This window comes from Acartia tonsa, chromosome 12, assembly GCF_053477335.1.
Source record: "Acartia tonsa isolate MP-2025a chromosome 12, ASM5347733v1, whole genome shotgun sequence".
In the NCBI taxonomy this organism is placed as follows: domain Eukaryota; kingdom Metazoa; phylum Arthropoda; class Copepoda; order Calanoida; family Acartiidae; genus Acartia; species Acartia tonsa.
Window position 1 is genome coordinate 13,138,404 of NC_137271.1, and position 17,036 is coordinate 13,155,439.

At 31.7% G+C, this 17,036-nt stretch overlaps 1 protein-coding gene across 2 annotated transcripts in view; it reads left to right on the forward strand.

Annotated features, from left to right (window-relative positions):
• LOC145334707 (uncharacterized) overlaps positions 1-17,036 on the forward strand; it is a 159,945-nt gene that overhangs the window by 139,411 nt on the left and 3,498 nt on the right. For both annotated transcript variants that reach the window (XM_080180284.1, XM_080180285.1), the window contains exons 11-14: positions 126-265; positions 818-905; positions 15,717-15,788; positions 16,162-16,281. In XM_080180284.1, coding sequence (XP_080036410.1) covers positions 126-265; positions 818-905; positions 15,717-15,788; positions 16,162-16,281 — 420 coding nt within the window. The remainder of the gene's footprint in view (positions 1-125; positions 266-817; positions 906-15,716; positions 15,789-16,161; positions 16,282-17,036) is intronic.

Below are 17,036 nucleotides of genomic sequence, written 5' to 3' on the forward strand. Positions count from 1 at the left end.
GAAAAGAAATTGGTCAAAAATAAAATGTTGAACCATATTGTTGGCAGTTTTTTAACCCTTCCTCAACCCCCCCCCCCCCCCACCCCACCCCCCTGTCTTTTTTGAAATCAACACATTTTTCTTAGTGTACACGAAGCCCGAGACCTCCTACGCACCTCCGCAGCCCAGTGAGGCTGCCGCCGCCGCTCCTACAACAGAACAGGACGAGTATGGTGTGCCCAGCGGGGATCTTGTCCCCTTGGGATCCTACTTTGTTGCACCCCCGCAGGAATTTATACTTCTTATTTACCTAACTAGAAAATGATTATAATTGCATTTTTAGGCAGTGATCTTTGTGGATAGGACAAAGGAAGTTAAATTGATGAATATCCCCTTTGATGATTGAAATACTAATTCTGTAGATTAAAACTGTTGGTTGAACAGTTCTTACACTACGAGTTTGGAACAAACTAGTAAAATTGAATGAAATAACTTAGTTTTTTCAGCCAACGAATAAGATAACGCCGCCTCTGTCTTTGTGTTTGTAACGAAGGTTCTCCCTAACCGCCGGCAGAACTGATAGGTTCTCTTTTACAATATAGCTCCTCATAGATCCTAGGAAGGTTTATAACTATTAACTATTTGAGGGAGGATACCAACACCCTTCCAAGATAAATCGCCCCTAGGAAAAGAAGCACCCCTTCCATTTTTTTTTTAATTTTGAACTAAAATTTAAAAGGGTGGATGAACTTACCCCCCCCCCCCCCCCTTCACCCTCGAAGTGCATCTAGGGGCGTCTCCGCTAGTTGCAAAAATAAAGTATTAATAAATAATTTATCAGTCTGCTGGAAGCGTACAGGAGAACAAAGCTCCTGCCAATACTCAAATAGTCCTACCCCAATCTGAATATACCTTTAACCCTGAAGGTAGGTTTTAATCTATCTTAAAATACGACAAAATGATTTATCGAATCATTTTACAGACAGCTTTCCTCGAATGTTAAAATAAAAAATTATAAGATATGGTGGTTTGATTTTATGATTTTTGTATTAATATTCTTGGAAAACTGACTATGATACGATGATATAAATCATTTCTGTATGGCTGAGAATCGGTTCTTATAAAGAAGATGGATAATGGATATTAATCGCATTCGAAGCCATACTTAAAAAAACTTCATCCAAAATATTGTCTTACATTTCTCTATATCTCTATATTTAATTCTTGGTATTTGGTTTTGATAGGTTTGGCGATTTTCAACAAATATTTTATATATAAAATTCAAAAGAAGATTTTTAAAGTTTCATTGAAACGTTTAAAATAATTATGTTTGAGAATAAATATCTAAATAAAAATAAAATTATATTCAGTCTTGTAAAAATAACCTAATACACCCTAATAACAAAAAAACTTTGTGTCACCCTATCGTTCATGTATCGTATATTTACTAAGGGCCAGAGATATAACGGGGAAAAGTATTTTTTCAAAACAAAATATCAAAGAAATAATCTTTTTGAGTAAAAAGTAGAAGGAGATTTTGGACTGTAGTAATGTAGTAATGTCTAAAGCTTGAAATATCAGAAAATGCTTGTCCGAATTGTTTGCATTTCTTATGAAAGCTCTTTAAATATCTTGGGTTGGTTTTAGGCTATTTTCCATACATTACAGAGGCTAGAGGCGAAGGAACTAGTTATAACTTAATATTACAGAATTATATATAAGATTTTTTCGTGTAATTGTTGTATCCCTATTTCCCTAAAATTTATTATAATTGCATATTCTGCTAATGAAGTAATAATCTTTAAAAATTATGGCGATATTTTAGACCTAATTAAAAGCTATTTTAAGAAGCGCAGCTACTCTATCCTTATATGAAATTAATAGGTTGTGTGTCTGTCTGTCTGTGTGCCTGTATGTGTAAACATAAAGATATGGATCTTGCTAACCCCTGAACCGATATGGTTTTCCCTTATAGTTCAGCTTTTCATAGTTTCAGGGGAGGTTTATAAGTATTTTGGGGAAGGGACCACCACTCTCCAAAGAGAAATCGCCATTATTATGAACCGACCCCCTCCCTATTACTAAATTTCCTTATTATCAAAATTATTGAGGTATTTCCCCCAACCCCCAATTTTGAGCTTTTTTACTTTTTAATTATTATTATTGCTGCACGAATTTTGGATTATATTATTCTTGTTACTTAAAATCGATAATTATATAGTAGCAATAGCCTCAGAAGAAAATAAACTGGGAAGAAAACATCCACAGTAAATCAGACAGTTGGAAGGGTCAACCCTAAATAATGAAAAGTTATAAATTTGTGCTATTAGGATAAAAGTTTTGAGGAATTATGAAAATTAAAATTAAATTTTTCATTAAGTTATTGTTTTTCTGCATGATTCTAGATAGAAAATAGAGCAACATTTAAAAGGTTTCTTTGTTTTAAAATTTATAGTAAATTTTTAAAATTAAATGTAAAGTATGCTAAGTCTTATAGAAAATTCTATGTGAATAAAAAAATTAGCGTGGCATGAAAACCATTATCTTGTTGTAGTACCGTAGCTACTAACAACGTAATTTTAATTGATTTTAACTAGTGGAAAAGCTGGAGGCAAAACAGTTATTCTTCGGACAAAATATACCTGATTTTGAACTTGAAAATTTACCTTTATGCAAAGTTTTGTTTATATTTACTTGGAATCATTATTTACTTTGGAAATTAAACAAAATTTGAGTATTTTTTAATTGATTATTTGCTTTTTAAACAAGGATAAAAATATTTTAAACATGTTGAGGCTGGTTGGGGTGTAAAGGGATTTTTTACCCCCTCAAACTTTAAAACTTTACCCCAATTAAAAATTTTGAATTGAAAGATTATTAGATTACCTTTTCGAAGTGTCTCAAAAAATCAGGCAGGTGACGTAATAAAAATGAGAGATTATCCATCTCTTTTAGGGGTTTTCTTTCCCACTTCTCCTCTCATTCCTCATTTTTATGACGTCACATAGCTGATTTTTGAGACACTTTGTAGAGCTTCACATTTTCAAACCTTTGCAACCCCCATTTTACCCCCTCCCCAAAAAATAAAAAGCTTCGACGTCCCTGGGCTGTGTTAATCTAGGATATTAAGATAAAAGACTGGAAGCAAGGATCTTAAGGGATAAGACAATGGAAGATAAATTGATGTATATTCTAAATAAACTCTCCTGTAGATGCAAATTATTGGTTGAAAAGTTAACACACTGCTTGTTTGAACTAAGAAACCAAGATTAAATAAAGATTGCTGAAGCCAAGAATGAAAGATCGTGTAAGAAAAACTCTGTGTACCAGTGTAATTTATGATCTAAAGCTTTGAACTGTCCTTATGTCCAACAAATGATCTTTTTTTATATATCTCAAAAACAAAATATTTGAATTAATTACAAAAAAAATGAAACATAACATAACATAACATTTATTTAACTTTAGCATGGCTAATTACATTTAATAAAACTATAAATTCTTAATTGTTATACAAAAGTAAGGAATCACATACAATTACATAATATTTTCTTTACAAAAATAAAAAAAAATATATAAAAAAATATTAGATAAGGCATTGAGGCATTGAGTAGCTGTGAGTATAAAATTGTTTTAACTGGATAAACAAATGTTTAAGTATAAATTAGATTTAAGTAAAACATTAGATATTTGCTTTGGTAACCTGTTCTGCATTTTGAGTAGCGAAGCTACTCTATGATAAGTAGATGTCTGTACGTATGTTATTGGATTTTTATATACTAATGAGGTTCTCTAAAGATTGGATTTATATAATTGTTGGATAAAAGTAACAGAATGGGTGTTTTTCTGTGTATACTAAAGAATCTCTCTAACCACTGAACCGATATGGTTCTAATTATCAGTAAAGCTGCTCGAAGGTTCATAACTATTTAAAGAGAGGGTACCACCAACCTCCCAAGATAAATCACTCTAGAAAAAACACCCCCCCTTAAAAAATTTCTATATTAAATTAAAAGTGGAGTTTCCAATACCTCTTCACCCTCCCAACACCCTTCCTTCAAGTGCCCCTAGAATCCTCTTGTAAAGCTACTTTAAATATTTTTAAATAGATTTTCATGAACAATTTAAATTAACGGATATAAAAATCAATTATAAATTAAATAATGTTCAAAATATTTTAACTTGTTATTAACTCTCTTGAATATGAACAAGGAGAAAATTGTCCAAAGGTTAGCTACACTTAAAAAGAGTATTTAGGCTTCAATATAATCTGGGAGGGAGGGGACATAGAGCTGAAAATAAAAAAAGTTTACAAACATTCGTTGGTTAAAAAAAACTTTGGGGACTTTTAGGAAATCTTTATTAGATTGAACAAACTTTGCTTGTTATAATTTTTTCACCAAAAATTTTTATCTGCAAAAGGGATAATTTTGAGTGTTACGTTACGACAGACGTACATACGGACATTTTATTATCATAGAGTAGCTTCGTTACTAACAACCTGTGTTTTTTCAATATCATGTGAAAAAGGTTGTCAACAATTATGTTAAAAAGAAAAAGTATATTTGTTTTTGTAACTCAACGTATAACAGAGAAAATTGCATTAGAGTGAAGAAAGGGTTTAATAGGGTTGATGTTTCTATGTGTCTTTTTTTAACTTAGTAGTAGGAGCTGTGCACCTAGAATTGTTCTTAGAGGTGTTGAGGGTTCAATCTACATATTTAAAAAATCTTACACCATCCCTATTGGTAAGAATGACTTTAACAGAAATTGTGTAATGCTCGGTTCAGCCGTTTACGATATCTTAGCGGACAAACATACATGCATAAAGATCATCAGACATTTAGAACTCAATTTTGTAATCCAAAGTTTGAGAAAATAATTTGTTTCTTTAGTTTTTTGCTGTCTTAAAATTGGCTTTAAAAACTTTTTAAAAAACTGTACTATTCAAATCTATTTATTAAAAACCAAACTTACTGCCTTTTTTCATTTTTTGAGAAAATTTCTGAGTTTAAATCAATACATATTTCTAGCAACTGTGGGGGGGGGGGGGGGGGATCCAATCCTACTGAACTTCGGGGTAATATCCCCCACAGAACTTCTAGAACCTTTTCTGTATACAAGTAAATTAATTGGGGTGCAAGTATTCTAAGAAACTCTGTTATCCGCATGTTTGTGTGTGCGTAAAGCAAATGAAAGCAATACTTCCATACACTATCATTTTCCAGGGAGGGAGGGGACATTGGACTCTTTATTACACTAGTCCCCAAAGTCTTCAACTAACGTTTTCTTTAAAACCTTTAGGACTTTTATAGAATTTTGATTGGTTGGTTCACTAAGTTAAGTGACTAAATGTTTCAATTAATAATTGTACTCTAAATTTTATAATTTTGTTTAGCATCATTGAGGATGTAAATAAATTTATCATCCATTGTCTTATCCTTTTAGATCCCTGATCATTTTCATTCAGGTGTTCTAGCACTGCCGCATATTTTCACATCCGCTTAGAGGTTAATAAGATAAAAAAAGTCTTAGTAGCGAATCTGGATTCAAACGGGATAAGACAATGATACATTTTCAATGATTATTAACAAATTACCTCTTCTGCAGATTGAAATGTTTGAACACTTCTATTTTGTGGTTTATTAAGGAATAGAGCATGAAAAATAATACCCAATTTTTTATGCTAGGGAATAAGAGAATTTGAATATAAAACTTTGGGTGTCATAATAATTTACAGTCTAATATCCCTCTACTCCCTTGAGTTAGAGTTTTAGAATTTGCTGTTTAAAAATTTTGGTTACGTGAATGAATACCAATAATTTTTGTTAATGAAAATTAATGTAGTAAAACTAACGGTCCTAACTTGATCCATTTTTGGTTAAAAGGTGTTTATTTTATGATTAATAGAAAAAAATATCTCTTACATATTCAAACTTCATACATTTCAAAGCGAAGCTTTCTACATTTTGCATCGTTAAGTTCGTCCGTCCTTAGGTCCCTTGGGATTAAGAAAACTGGTCTTATATTTAAAATTTTTCATTTTTATATTCGCCGAAAGCTGTCTTTAATACAATGCAATGCTATACATAACAGTTCCTAGATTGATTAGTTATTAGACTTAGAATATAGAATAAGTAGGTCATTGTCCATACGTCCTGTATTTAGGACATTTGGGGATAGGCATGTAGGGAATTTAAATATCATATGCGATGTTGCTATGTATTTGTTAATAATGTTCGTATGTCTCTTTTGTTGTCATCAGTAGTAAATACTTAAAGCATGTTAAATAATTAATTTAAAGCAAAAGTTCATTATATGTTATGTGATAATGCAGGTATTTTAAGGGATAAGACATTGGACGAAGGACAATGATGATAAACTAAATTATCCCTTCTGTAGATTAAAATTATTAGTTTTTGGGTTTCGACACTGCTTGCTTGAACCAACCAATTGAAATTTTTAAAATTAAGGAAGTTTAAAAATTTGCATTAAAACTTATCCGTTTTAATGTTCGTTATCCGTGGTATCCGCATAAAAGCATGAAATTCCCAATTAAAAGACGATCTGATGAAAACACATTTTTCATGCATCATTTACACAAATTCTATAATTTGGATGTTGCTACGCTACTCTATGACTTACTTGACCCATGGCTGTAGCCTAACACGAAGCGCATTCACTCGTCGTTGGAGAGTTGATGGGTTCGAGTCTCGGCACAGACCGCGGTATATCCATAGACGTTGTACCTTCTGCTGATATAACATAAGCTATAACCATGCACACTAAGTACTTTGAGTCAAATGTCGTGCAATCCAAGGGTTGGTTGTCTAGAATAGTTTGTTATGAGATGTTAGTGCCTTGGGACCTACTATATAAAAGTCTGGCCCTACATTGGTATCGTCTTTCTCCTTTACATTAATCTACAGCCCTTTATTCCATCTAGAAGTTATTATATGCAGTCAAATTTCACGCATATTAAAAAAGATAACTTATTACAAAAGGTTTTAGGCTATTTTCAAGGGAGTGTTCAACCCTAAAATAAAATGTATAAAGTAATTTTCTGATCATATTTCTCATATACTTTTAGATATGTTTAATGTGGATGCGCTGTATGGATTTTGTCACCCTTGTTTTGTCAACAAACAACTGTTTTATTGACAAACCTATACTTAAAATTATTTGAAATACTTTTCTGATTATATATTCATTGCATCAAAAAATGCCTTTTCATTCTGTAATATGATGAAAGCAAAGGATGTAATTAAATATTTTTAAAAAGATTTTTAGCCATAAATATGAAAATTAACATAAAATCATTAAACACATCTTATAATATAACATATGTAAGTTTTGTGTTTGCAAGTTAAGATCTCGTTAACCACTGATATGATTTAGTTTTAAGGAATCTTTACATAGGTCCCATGATGGATTTAAGCTACTTTATTTCCATATATTGGGATTGGTTTACGCTACTTTACTGCCCTTAATCCTCTATATGCTAAGGACGTTCTCAAGTAAATGATAAAAAATCTGACATAACCTAGAAAAAGTTTTTCATCCCCCCCTCCCCCACAAAAAAAAGAATATTTATCTGACAGTACATGGGAGGAGTATTTCTCTAAGGGCTTCGCCCCTAAAGGCTTGGGGCGAAGCCGCCAAGATATTAAGTTAATATTAATCCATAATCATAACATAATTCATTACTACATAAGTTAAGTAGGTGATGGTAATTTTTATTTTTTTTATGGATTTTTGAGGTATTTTCTGATGCATTTGTTGTTTATTTTACCAGAAGCGTTGCTATTCTATAAGGTGGGTATGTCTGTCAAAGCACTGTTAGCGTAAATGGATCTATAATACGTGTATATTATGACATAGCGTTAATTCATTGGTCAGTAGGTTCTTCAAGTGGGAGGGAGGTGGATGGATGTTACATTACCCAGCCGAAAGTTTCTGTTTATTAGAGTAGTCGAAAATCTGGTTCAGTATCCAAATACTCAAGAGAAGGGAAATTTTTTGGCCCATAAAAGGCGCAACTTATTTCCATGCCCAGTTAGAACTTCTAGACTTAGTAGCTTTAATATGACTTTAGATTAGTGTAGCTGCGCTATATATGGACATAATTATCTTTGTTTGCTGTATGCTTGTTAAATAATCGTTACTTTAGCGGTCCACTGGTAACATTTATTTATTTTTATCAACTAGCGGCTATGCCCCTAGAGGCCTCTAGTGGCACTTTAAATGTTTTTTTTTGTATTTAAATATGTCTATGTTGCGTTTGACGAGTATGTTTCGTTGAACTCTCTTTGTGATTTCTCTTGGGAGGGTTGTGGTACCCTCCCAAAAAATAGTTATAAACCCTCAAGGGACCTATGAGAATCTACCCTGTTAGGGAGAACCCGATCGGTTCAGCGGTTAGCGAGATCCTTCGGTACAAACAAACACACAAACACAAAGACACCCAAACAGACATCCTGTTACTTTAGTATAAGGATATATTTATGCAAATAGAAATAATAATGTGATATACTTTTTGAGGAATAAAAAAAGAACAATCAATGAAATGAATATATAAAAAAACAATATTCATTAAAAACTTTTCGAATTGTAAAAAACAATCATTATTCAGCTGAATGTTTTTTTTGCTACATTTGGTGGAAGTTAGATAGATAGACCTGCAGACAGACGGATATTTAAAATTATAGTGTAGCTTCAATACTAAGAATAAATATCTAAAGGAATGCGTCTGTATTTTGAATAATAAGGGTTTATTTTTGCATATCTTATTTTTTAGTCGACTTTTAATTCTATGTAGAGTTTTTAGTATCGCAACTACTCTATAATTCCCTTATCTTCTTAATTCTTAAGTCTGTCAGTCTTAAAGCTGTGGAGAAAATGAGATTTACTCAGCTGCTAATTAAGCTAGAACTTTTTTACAGAGAACATAAGAGTCGTTTTGCGATTATTTTAGTTTGATAATGTGGAAATGATAGCACCTCTTGTTTCAGACTGCACATAAATCAGGACATTGGATCGTAAATTTCACTGGTGTCTCATTTAATAAACCCCTTATTTTATTCGTCAGCTCAAATCTTTGGGTACTTCCATTGCTTTTTTTTACGATTGGGAATTGAAGATAAATTTATCGTCCATTGTTTTATCCCCGATTCCTGATATAAATACAGATTCATAAATAGATATAATAAACTTCAATTCTAAGAAATTTCTTTTTAGTATTATTTAAAACATATAAATTACGGCCAGTTTAAATATTTTTGCCATAGAATTATTTATTCATTTTTTTGCGTTTTGAAAATCAAATAAATTCGCAAAATATTGCTTTTTTGGTCGTTAAAAAAACTGTATGAAAATGTAAAGGGTTTTTTATTTGTTTTTTACTTAAAAGGAATTATTACTGTCATTGAACACTTTTCCAGTATTGTTTTATAACCAATTAACAACCACTGGATTAGAATTTGTCATGAGCCTTACTAAAAAATCATGTATCGTATTATAGACAAATTTCCGCGAATAACAAAAATATCACAAAAGTAGGCCAACTAGCCTGAAATTAAATTTAAGATTTTTCATATTACTTTCATAATACGAAGCGATAAATTAAGAATAAACGTAAAACACTAGAGAAGAAACAGTTAAATAACTGCATTTCCCTATCCTAATGAACTTGTGCCGACCATCAACTGGGTCTTTGAAAATTAATTAATGGGGTCGGGAGTATCAACACAGCCAAGTACCAGAAAACAAGTTCCTAGCAGACGAAAAATGTCATTGGAAAAGGGGGGTGTTATTTATCTATTATCTATACATGTATACTACAGATCTGTTGATGTTATATACTGTTCATAAATATTATTAAAATAATTCCTTTGCTTGTTATTTACCTTGACATTACCACCAAAACAAACTATGCATGCCTGTATTATCATCGTAAGACTTAAATTTTAAAAAAATAGCTTAAAACCAACCCAGGATCTAAGTAAAAGTTACCTAAAATGGAGCACTTTATTAGCAAGATCTTAACCATCAAACAAAAAACCTTACTACTCAAAGGGTAGACAGGATAATATCCTAAAAATCAATGAATTTTGTCTAAAAATGATTAATAAATGTTTTTTTATTCCTTATTCCTTTTCCTGGTCGTATTTTTTGATTGATATGGTAAATGAGGTGCGAAAAGTGTAAATTAAAATAATCACATCTGATTAGCCAAAATAATTATAAGGAGTGATGCTGCTCTACAACTAGGGCCTGTGCGTCCCTAAAATTTCTTGTCCCGCTTTTAATCAGTGATAATTGCCCATTGCTTAAACTAGTGGCTTCTCCCCCTAGAGGCTTCAAGGGACACATGGGGAAAGAAGGGGGTAAGTCGACCCTCAACTATCAATACATATTTATTTTTAAGTAAAGAAAAAAATTATATGTAAGGCTGTGTCCCTTTTTATGACTAGCAATATTTAAGCTTTTAAAAGCAGATAAGTTTCTCTCTTTGTTTGTTTCTCTGTGAAAAGTAACAATTAAAAAAAAAAAAAAATTCTTCATGATATTTGAATCTATGGTATGTAATAACAATTTCAAAAATAAAAAAAAACAGTTTCCTACTTTAATTGTTACTCTTTGACTAGCAACAAAATAGAAGGTATGTTGTACTCTTATATTTGTTACTCTATGAGACCAATCAACAATAATTATAGTGCAAAACTTTACAAATGGAAGCTTCGTTATGCTCCAAAGTTTTGGTATCTGATTCAATATCTTTTTTAATCTAAAAGTTTTTTTTAAAGATTTTTTACATACCCTTTAATTTTAAGAGGGGTCAATTAACTTTTTAACTTAACACTCCCCCTCTTCCCCCCCATCGGCTGTAAAGGCGTTGTATCGGAATGGGCCTAATAATACCACTCCCAAATAAAAGAAGAAATATGTAACCAGTTTGGCTTCGAATCTTATTTTTCGATGGATTATGACCAGTTCTCCGCCATACTGAAAAATAATATATAGCATCGAATTACACACAATTTTCCACGAATATAAATATCATAAAATTATTACCAGCCCGGGCTTTCGGCCACTCGGGGCTAACAAAACTGGTTTAAATCTTATACTTTTTTAATTCAATATCCTCGGAAAGCTGTCTTTTATACGGTGAATACATAAACTTGTCAATATTTAGTGTCACAAATTGTAAGGTCACAATTTTAAAGTTGGTATGCTAGGAATGTTCAAATTTTAAGGTTCAAAATTTGATTTATAAAATTTTTGAAAAATGTGTATTAGTTTGCCTTAGAGGCTAATACAAATCTACATGTTATGTGTTCATATATTGAAAAAAGGTTATTATTCACGATTAAAGTATAAAGAAACTGAAATCCTTTATATGGATTTATAACCCAGACAACTACCCGATTCCAGTGGTGGGGACCTTTTTTGCCTGCTAGCAAAATACTTTCTCTCTTTTGTGGCGACTTGGCTGCGTTAATATTTCCAACGCTATTGCCTAATAGCCAAAGACCTAATTAAAAGTCGGCACATGGTCCCCACCTCTGGAACATACAATGAATATCATTCTCATTTAAACAAAAACTCATTTTTATGCCTCGTGAATAAATATTCATTCCTAAACAAAAAACTGAATAGGAATACCCCATTTGTAAATGAAACAATATTTCTATACTTTTGAGTGGATTTTTGTGTTGTTAAGCCAAAAAATAAGAATAATTCTAATTGGAAAGAAGGGTGAAGAGGGGGGTTTACACCCCCATAATACACCCTTTTAAAATGACCCAATAGGTGTTAAGTTAAATAAGAAAAACTTAAAATTTATGTAATGTGAATAAAAGAATAATTGTACACATAGTCGTCCAAGGTTCAGCTGTTTATCCCTCTCAAATTTTGACAACCATCATCCAACTCCACTCACCCCCCCCCCCCTCAGGATTTTCAAAATAATAATCTTTGAAACCCCTCGTTTCAGCTCCCTCAAAATAAAAAGCTGGGACGTCTTTGATCGTTCAAGCACTGAAAAACAACTCCAATACCCCACTGTCATTAACTAATTAAGGGTCATAATATTTAATTATTACTAATCAAATCTTAAAATTACACATTTTATTAATTAATAAAATTAATTTGATATGAACTTATTTATAATTTATAGTTGTAATGTTAATAAATAACTGTTAAAATCATGAATTACTACAAAGATATAAAAAATCTATAGGTCAAAGGAGAATTTTTTTTTCTTTTTCAAATTCAAATATTTATCATTAATATATTTTAATATTGATCCAAACATTGAACTAAAAAATTATTCTTGAAAAGCAAGGACAAATATATAGATGGACGTACTGACATACAATAGTTATAGAATAGCTGCGCTACAACTTATAGATTGAACTATGAAAGCATCAATTAGAATTGATTGTTGATTTTGACATCAATATGAATATTGAACAAGGATGACAGCATCCATAAGTAGCGAAGCTCAGAAATTATGAATGTATATAATGAATATATTTACAATATACCAGTGTCATCCTATATGTTTGATGAAATAGGGAAATGGCGAAAACTTCAAAATCACGCAACCTTTAAATCACATAAAATTAAAAATCTAAGAATCGATCTAGCACCACAATTTATAAACAAATCTTAATGAAACTTGATGGAAATATGTAAAATATAAGCATATTCAATCCCTGATAATTTCAGCCGCAAATCCTGAAAAGGAATTGAGAAAACAATAGAAAACCTAAAAATCTAGGAATCGATCTAGCACCCCTATTAATATAAAAATCGTAATAAAACTTAAGGAAAATATGTAAAATGTAAATTTAAGCAATCCCTGAAAATTTCAGCCCATTATCTTCAAAAGGAGTTGAGAAAATCAGAAAAACATGAATTATAGAGTAGCTTCGCTACTAAAAACAGAATTATCATTACTTGGATGTTACACCAGATTTTCATGTTCTCTAATAAAAGTGAAACTTGCAGCGGGAAAAAATAACGATATCCCCACTCCAACATCTTTACCCCATCCCCTCCACTCCTACTGGATGGACGAACTGGCCAATAAATAAGAACCATGTTAGCAACCTAAACTGATGACAATTTTTTCCCTGTCATAATATCAACGTATATTGTATATCAATGATTGAAAAGATATTCATAATTAGAATGCTGTTAAAAATGGGTTTAAATGTTCATGTACCGTGTTGTTTTGTTTCTTGGCAGCTGTAGCTAAAAAGCAAATCGATAGAAAATAGTTTTGGGTCGAATGGAGGGAAGGATTGACAATTTTCTGTTTTGGACATTTTCATGGTAAAATTTAACAACCTATAATGTAATGTTACAGAAATTCTGCCTCTACCAAAAAGATTTTGTCAACAGCTGAACCGATATGGTTCTACTTTAGAGTTAAGTTTTTAATAGGTCCATTTTATATAGAGTAATGCCACATTCCCAAGAGAAATTGCCCCTAGAATAACCCCTCCACACCCCTTGCCCCAAAATATCATTGTTTCTAAACCTTTAGTAAAATTAATTAACTCTAGCAAATTATAAAATTACATATTTTGAATAGAGTTTGAGAATACTCTAATTACAGAATAGCAGTGTTAAAAAAAAGGTTTCAAACTTTCAGTCCGTCTAGTTACTAAGCTCTGGTATTGAACTACACTTATACATTTAAATTTAATTACAAACAGAATTTAATCAAACAGAAAATCTTAATTCATACCCATGGACTTTTTCTTAATGTCGCAAATAAAGAGACATGTACAATATCCAAAATTATATTATGATGGGGTCAACACACAAATAAAACAATATACAAAGGTCCCGCTATCAAAGGGTTGATTGTCTGTATTTTGTTTAAATATACAGATATAAAAAAAAACATAATTTTACATTTTAGTATGGCTTAACCGATTGATATCCGCAGGATTAGAATTGTTCCCACCCATACCATAAATAATGTATAGCCTCGTATTACAGACAATTTACACATAAAACAAAATAAAAATCATTTTTTTGTTTGCCTAGGCTATCGGCCCCACAAAACCAACAAATCTGGTTTTATTCTTATAATTTTGCTGTCTATAATACGATGCGATAAATAACTATTATCTATTTTGACTGAATGACGTAATTAATTACGTAAATTCCAGGAATTATAGAGTAACATCACTAGCAATGATAGATTTTTTGGCTAACTTTTATATGTTCCCTATGCATTATTACATATACACTAGATATATTTTAAATCTTTGACATATCTCAATTAGAATTTACAATGATTCCATACGCTATCAGGGAGGGATAGAATATTTGATTGTATATTATACTGGTACCCAAAGTTTTATAAATTCGTTATTCAACTTGTTGGCTTTAAGATTTAGGTACTTGTTAAAAATTTTCCATCAATAAGATTCCTAATAATTTTTGTAGATTAAAAGTTGGAAAACTAATCATATTGCATTGGTTTTAAATATACATTTTTAATTATTTATGTCAACTATTTGACATTTGTAAAAAGTGATCTTGGCTGACATAATATGTAGTTTGAAGAGCTATTTAGTAGCTTCTATTATATCCTTATAATAAAGTAACAGGATGTCTGTTTGTCTATCTGTATGGTTTATAACTATTTTTGGGGAGGGTACCATGCACCCTCCTAAGAGAAATCGCCCCTAGAACCCCCCCCCCTCCAAAAAAAATTCATTTAATTTTTTTAACTGAAAAAAAGGGGGGCGTCAGCCCCCCCCCCCCCAACAATTTTTTTTATCGTTTTAGAGGCGCAGCCACTAGTTTGTAATATATTATTACCTACTCTAAACATTATGACTAAATTCCTATATCTACCACATATGTAGTGTTATTATAATAATGACATTTTAAATTTTGGAACGAGTTCTACAGGAGTAAGCCCAGGAATGGTTTTAGGCTAATTTTCTCCCCCTCCCCTTCCATTCAAAGCCCCTAGAATTTAGAGGGAAGTTTACTTAATCTTCCATTGTTTAATCCCTGCTAACAATCAAGGATAACACCTGTTGGTCGCAGCACCAATCAAAATGAAACAAATCAGAAACCTCAAAATAATTATTGTAATTAGTAATATCCAAATGAATTGTATTGGACCTCTTGAAAACGTCCCAATACTCTAAAGAAAGGCATATTTTTATATATGTACGTGCGTTCTTTAAGATCTTTGTAACAGCTATCCTAAAAGTATTTTTTCTGGGAAGGTTTTAGGCTATATTTTTGGGGTGGTATAAAAAAAAGAAGAGAGAGGTGTGTAAAAGTCTTTTAAATAAAATATTTCTCCTGGGAAAATGATTTTGATTCAATCATAAAGCTATTCTATACGAGAGTAAATTAGAATGAACGATGTATACAGTTAGAAGATTTTTTGGACATCTGAAGTGGTTTAAATACAGGGATCGGTTAATGCCAATAAATTTGATTTATCCTAATAATAATGTGACTATTTTTGAAACTTAAAGGGTTAAGATTTACTGATAATTTTTAAAATAAACTAGGCCCCTAGCAGGTTTGAGAATTGAGATTAAACCCAGAAATTTTAGTTTCTTAAAGTGAGAAAGGAATATATGATTTTATATCAAGACCAAAATGATTTCAACTTTTAGTCCAGCCGTTGACGAGATCATGTGGGAAAGAAAGGATGACTTAAATCTAAAATTTTATATTAATTTTAGGAAACGTGGCTGCACCCGTATCAAATAATATTGAGAATAACCAAGTACACCACCTCCAAGGCTCTTCTCAAGGTAGTTTTAATTTTTCTTGGTCTAAGGGTGGGGGGATTAAGGGTTAATTAGCCCCCCCCCCCCAAAAAAAAAGCAAATGTGGGCAAAAAATTTGGAATAAATATTAATTCCCCCCAACCCCCTCCATACAACTTTACCTAAAAGTTGGGAAGCAATAGGCACCCTCAAGCACCCCCGATAAAAAAATAATTTGAATCGCTTCGCGCGAAATGTTACCAAAAATAACCTCATCCCCCTATTGAACTTTGATGTTTAAACGACGAATAACTGTAATAAAACACAAATACATAGAAAAATATAACTAAACACTTCGGTGATTAAGAACTAGGATTAGATGAAAACACTAATTATTAAATTATCATTTATTTCGTAGGCATCGTACCGTTGACAGTGGCGCCCGAGACGGATGTGTTCACTATATCGACAACGACACTGGAGTCCTACCATCATCTCACAGAGGAGGAAATCTGTGAACATCTCAGATCTTTGAAAGGTAAGCCTTCCTAAAATAATGTATTGGTAAGGTTTTTTGTCTGAAGCTTAAGATTTTAATAAATACTGAACTGGTTGACTTCTCCTTTTTAGGAAAGCTTCATTTAGGTCCCGTGATGGATTTAGTCTATTCAATTTTTAGATAAACGCCTTGGGTTGGTTTTAGTCTAATCCTCTGCCTCTTTTTAATCCTTTAAAAGAGCCCTTAGATGCTAGTATGTGTTTTGAAGAATTTTACAGATCACTGGACCGCGGATATGTTTCTCTCTTTATAGCGAAGCTTCTTATGGGACTAGAGTAATCAAAGCTAAAAAATACCCCACCCCTATATATCGTTTATGTAATTATACGTCTAAAAATATAACAAAATTTTATAGTTTATTCTTCGAAGTTTGGTGATTTTAAAGTGTTAAAATATTATTTAGCACCAATTAAATTTATACTTAGTCCCCTTTACCCCATGTGGGAGATCAAAGCCTTGCGGGAGAGAGACCACTAACTAACAACTGCAACCAACTTAACTTAGCCAATATTATTCATGTTTGATAGTTGCAATTATATTATCCAATGCAATGGTTGAAAACATTAGACTATGATAGTTTCTAACAAACCAATTGAAAAGTACACAATAAATAAGATAAAGTAGTTAAAAAACTTAGGCTTTCAATGTAATTTACAGTCCAATGTCCCCTTTCCAGCTTATACCAACAGCGAAATTAATTCGAAAAATAATCACGAAACCTATAAGTGTTTTCA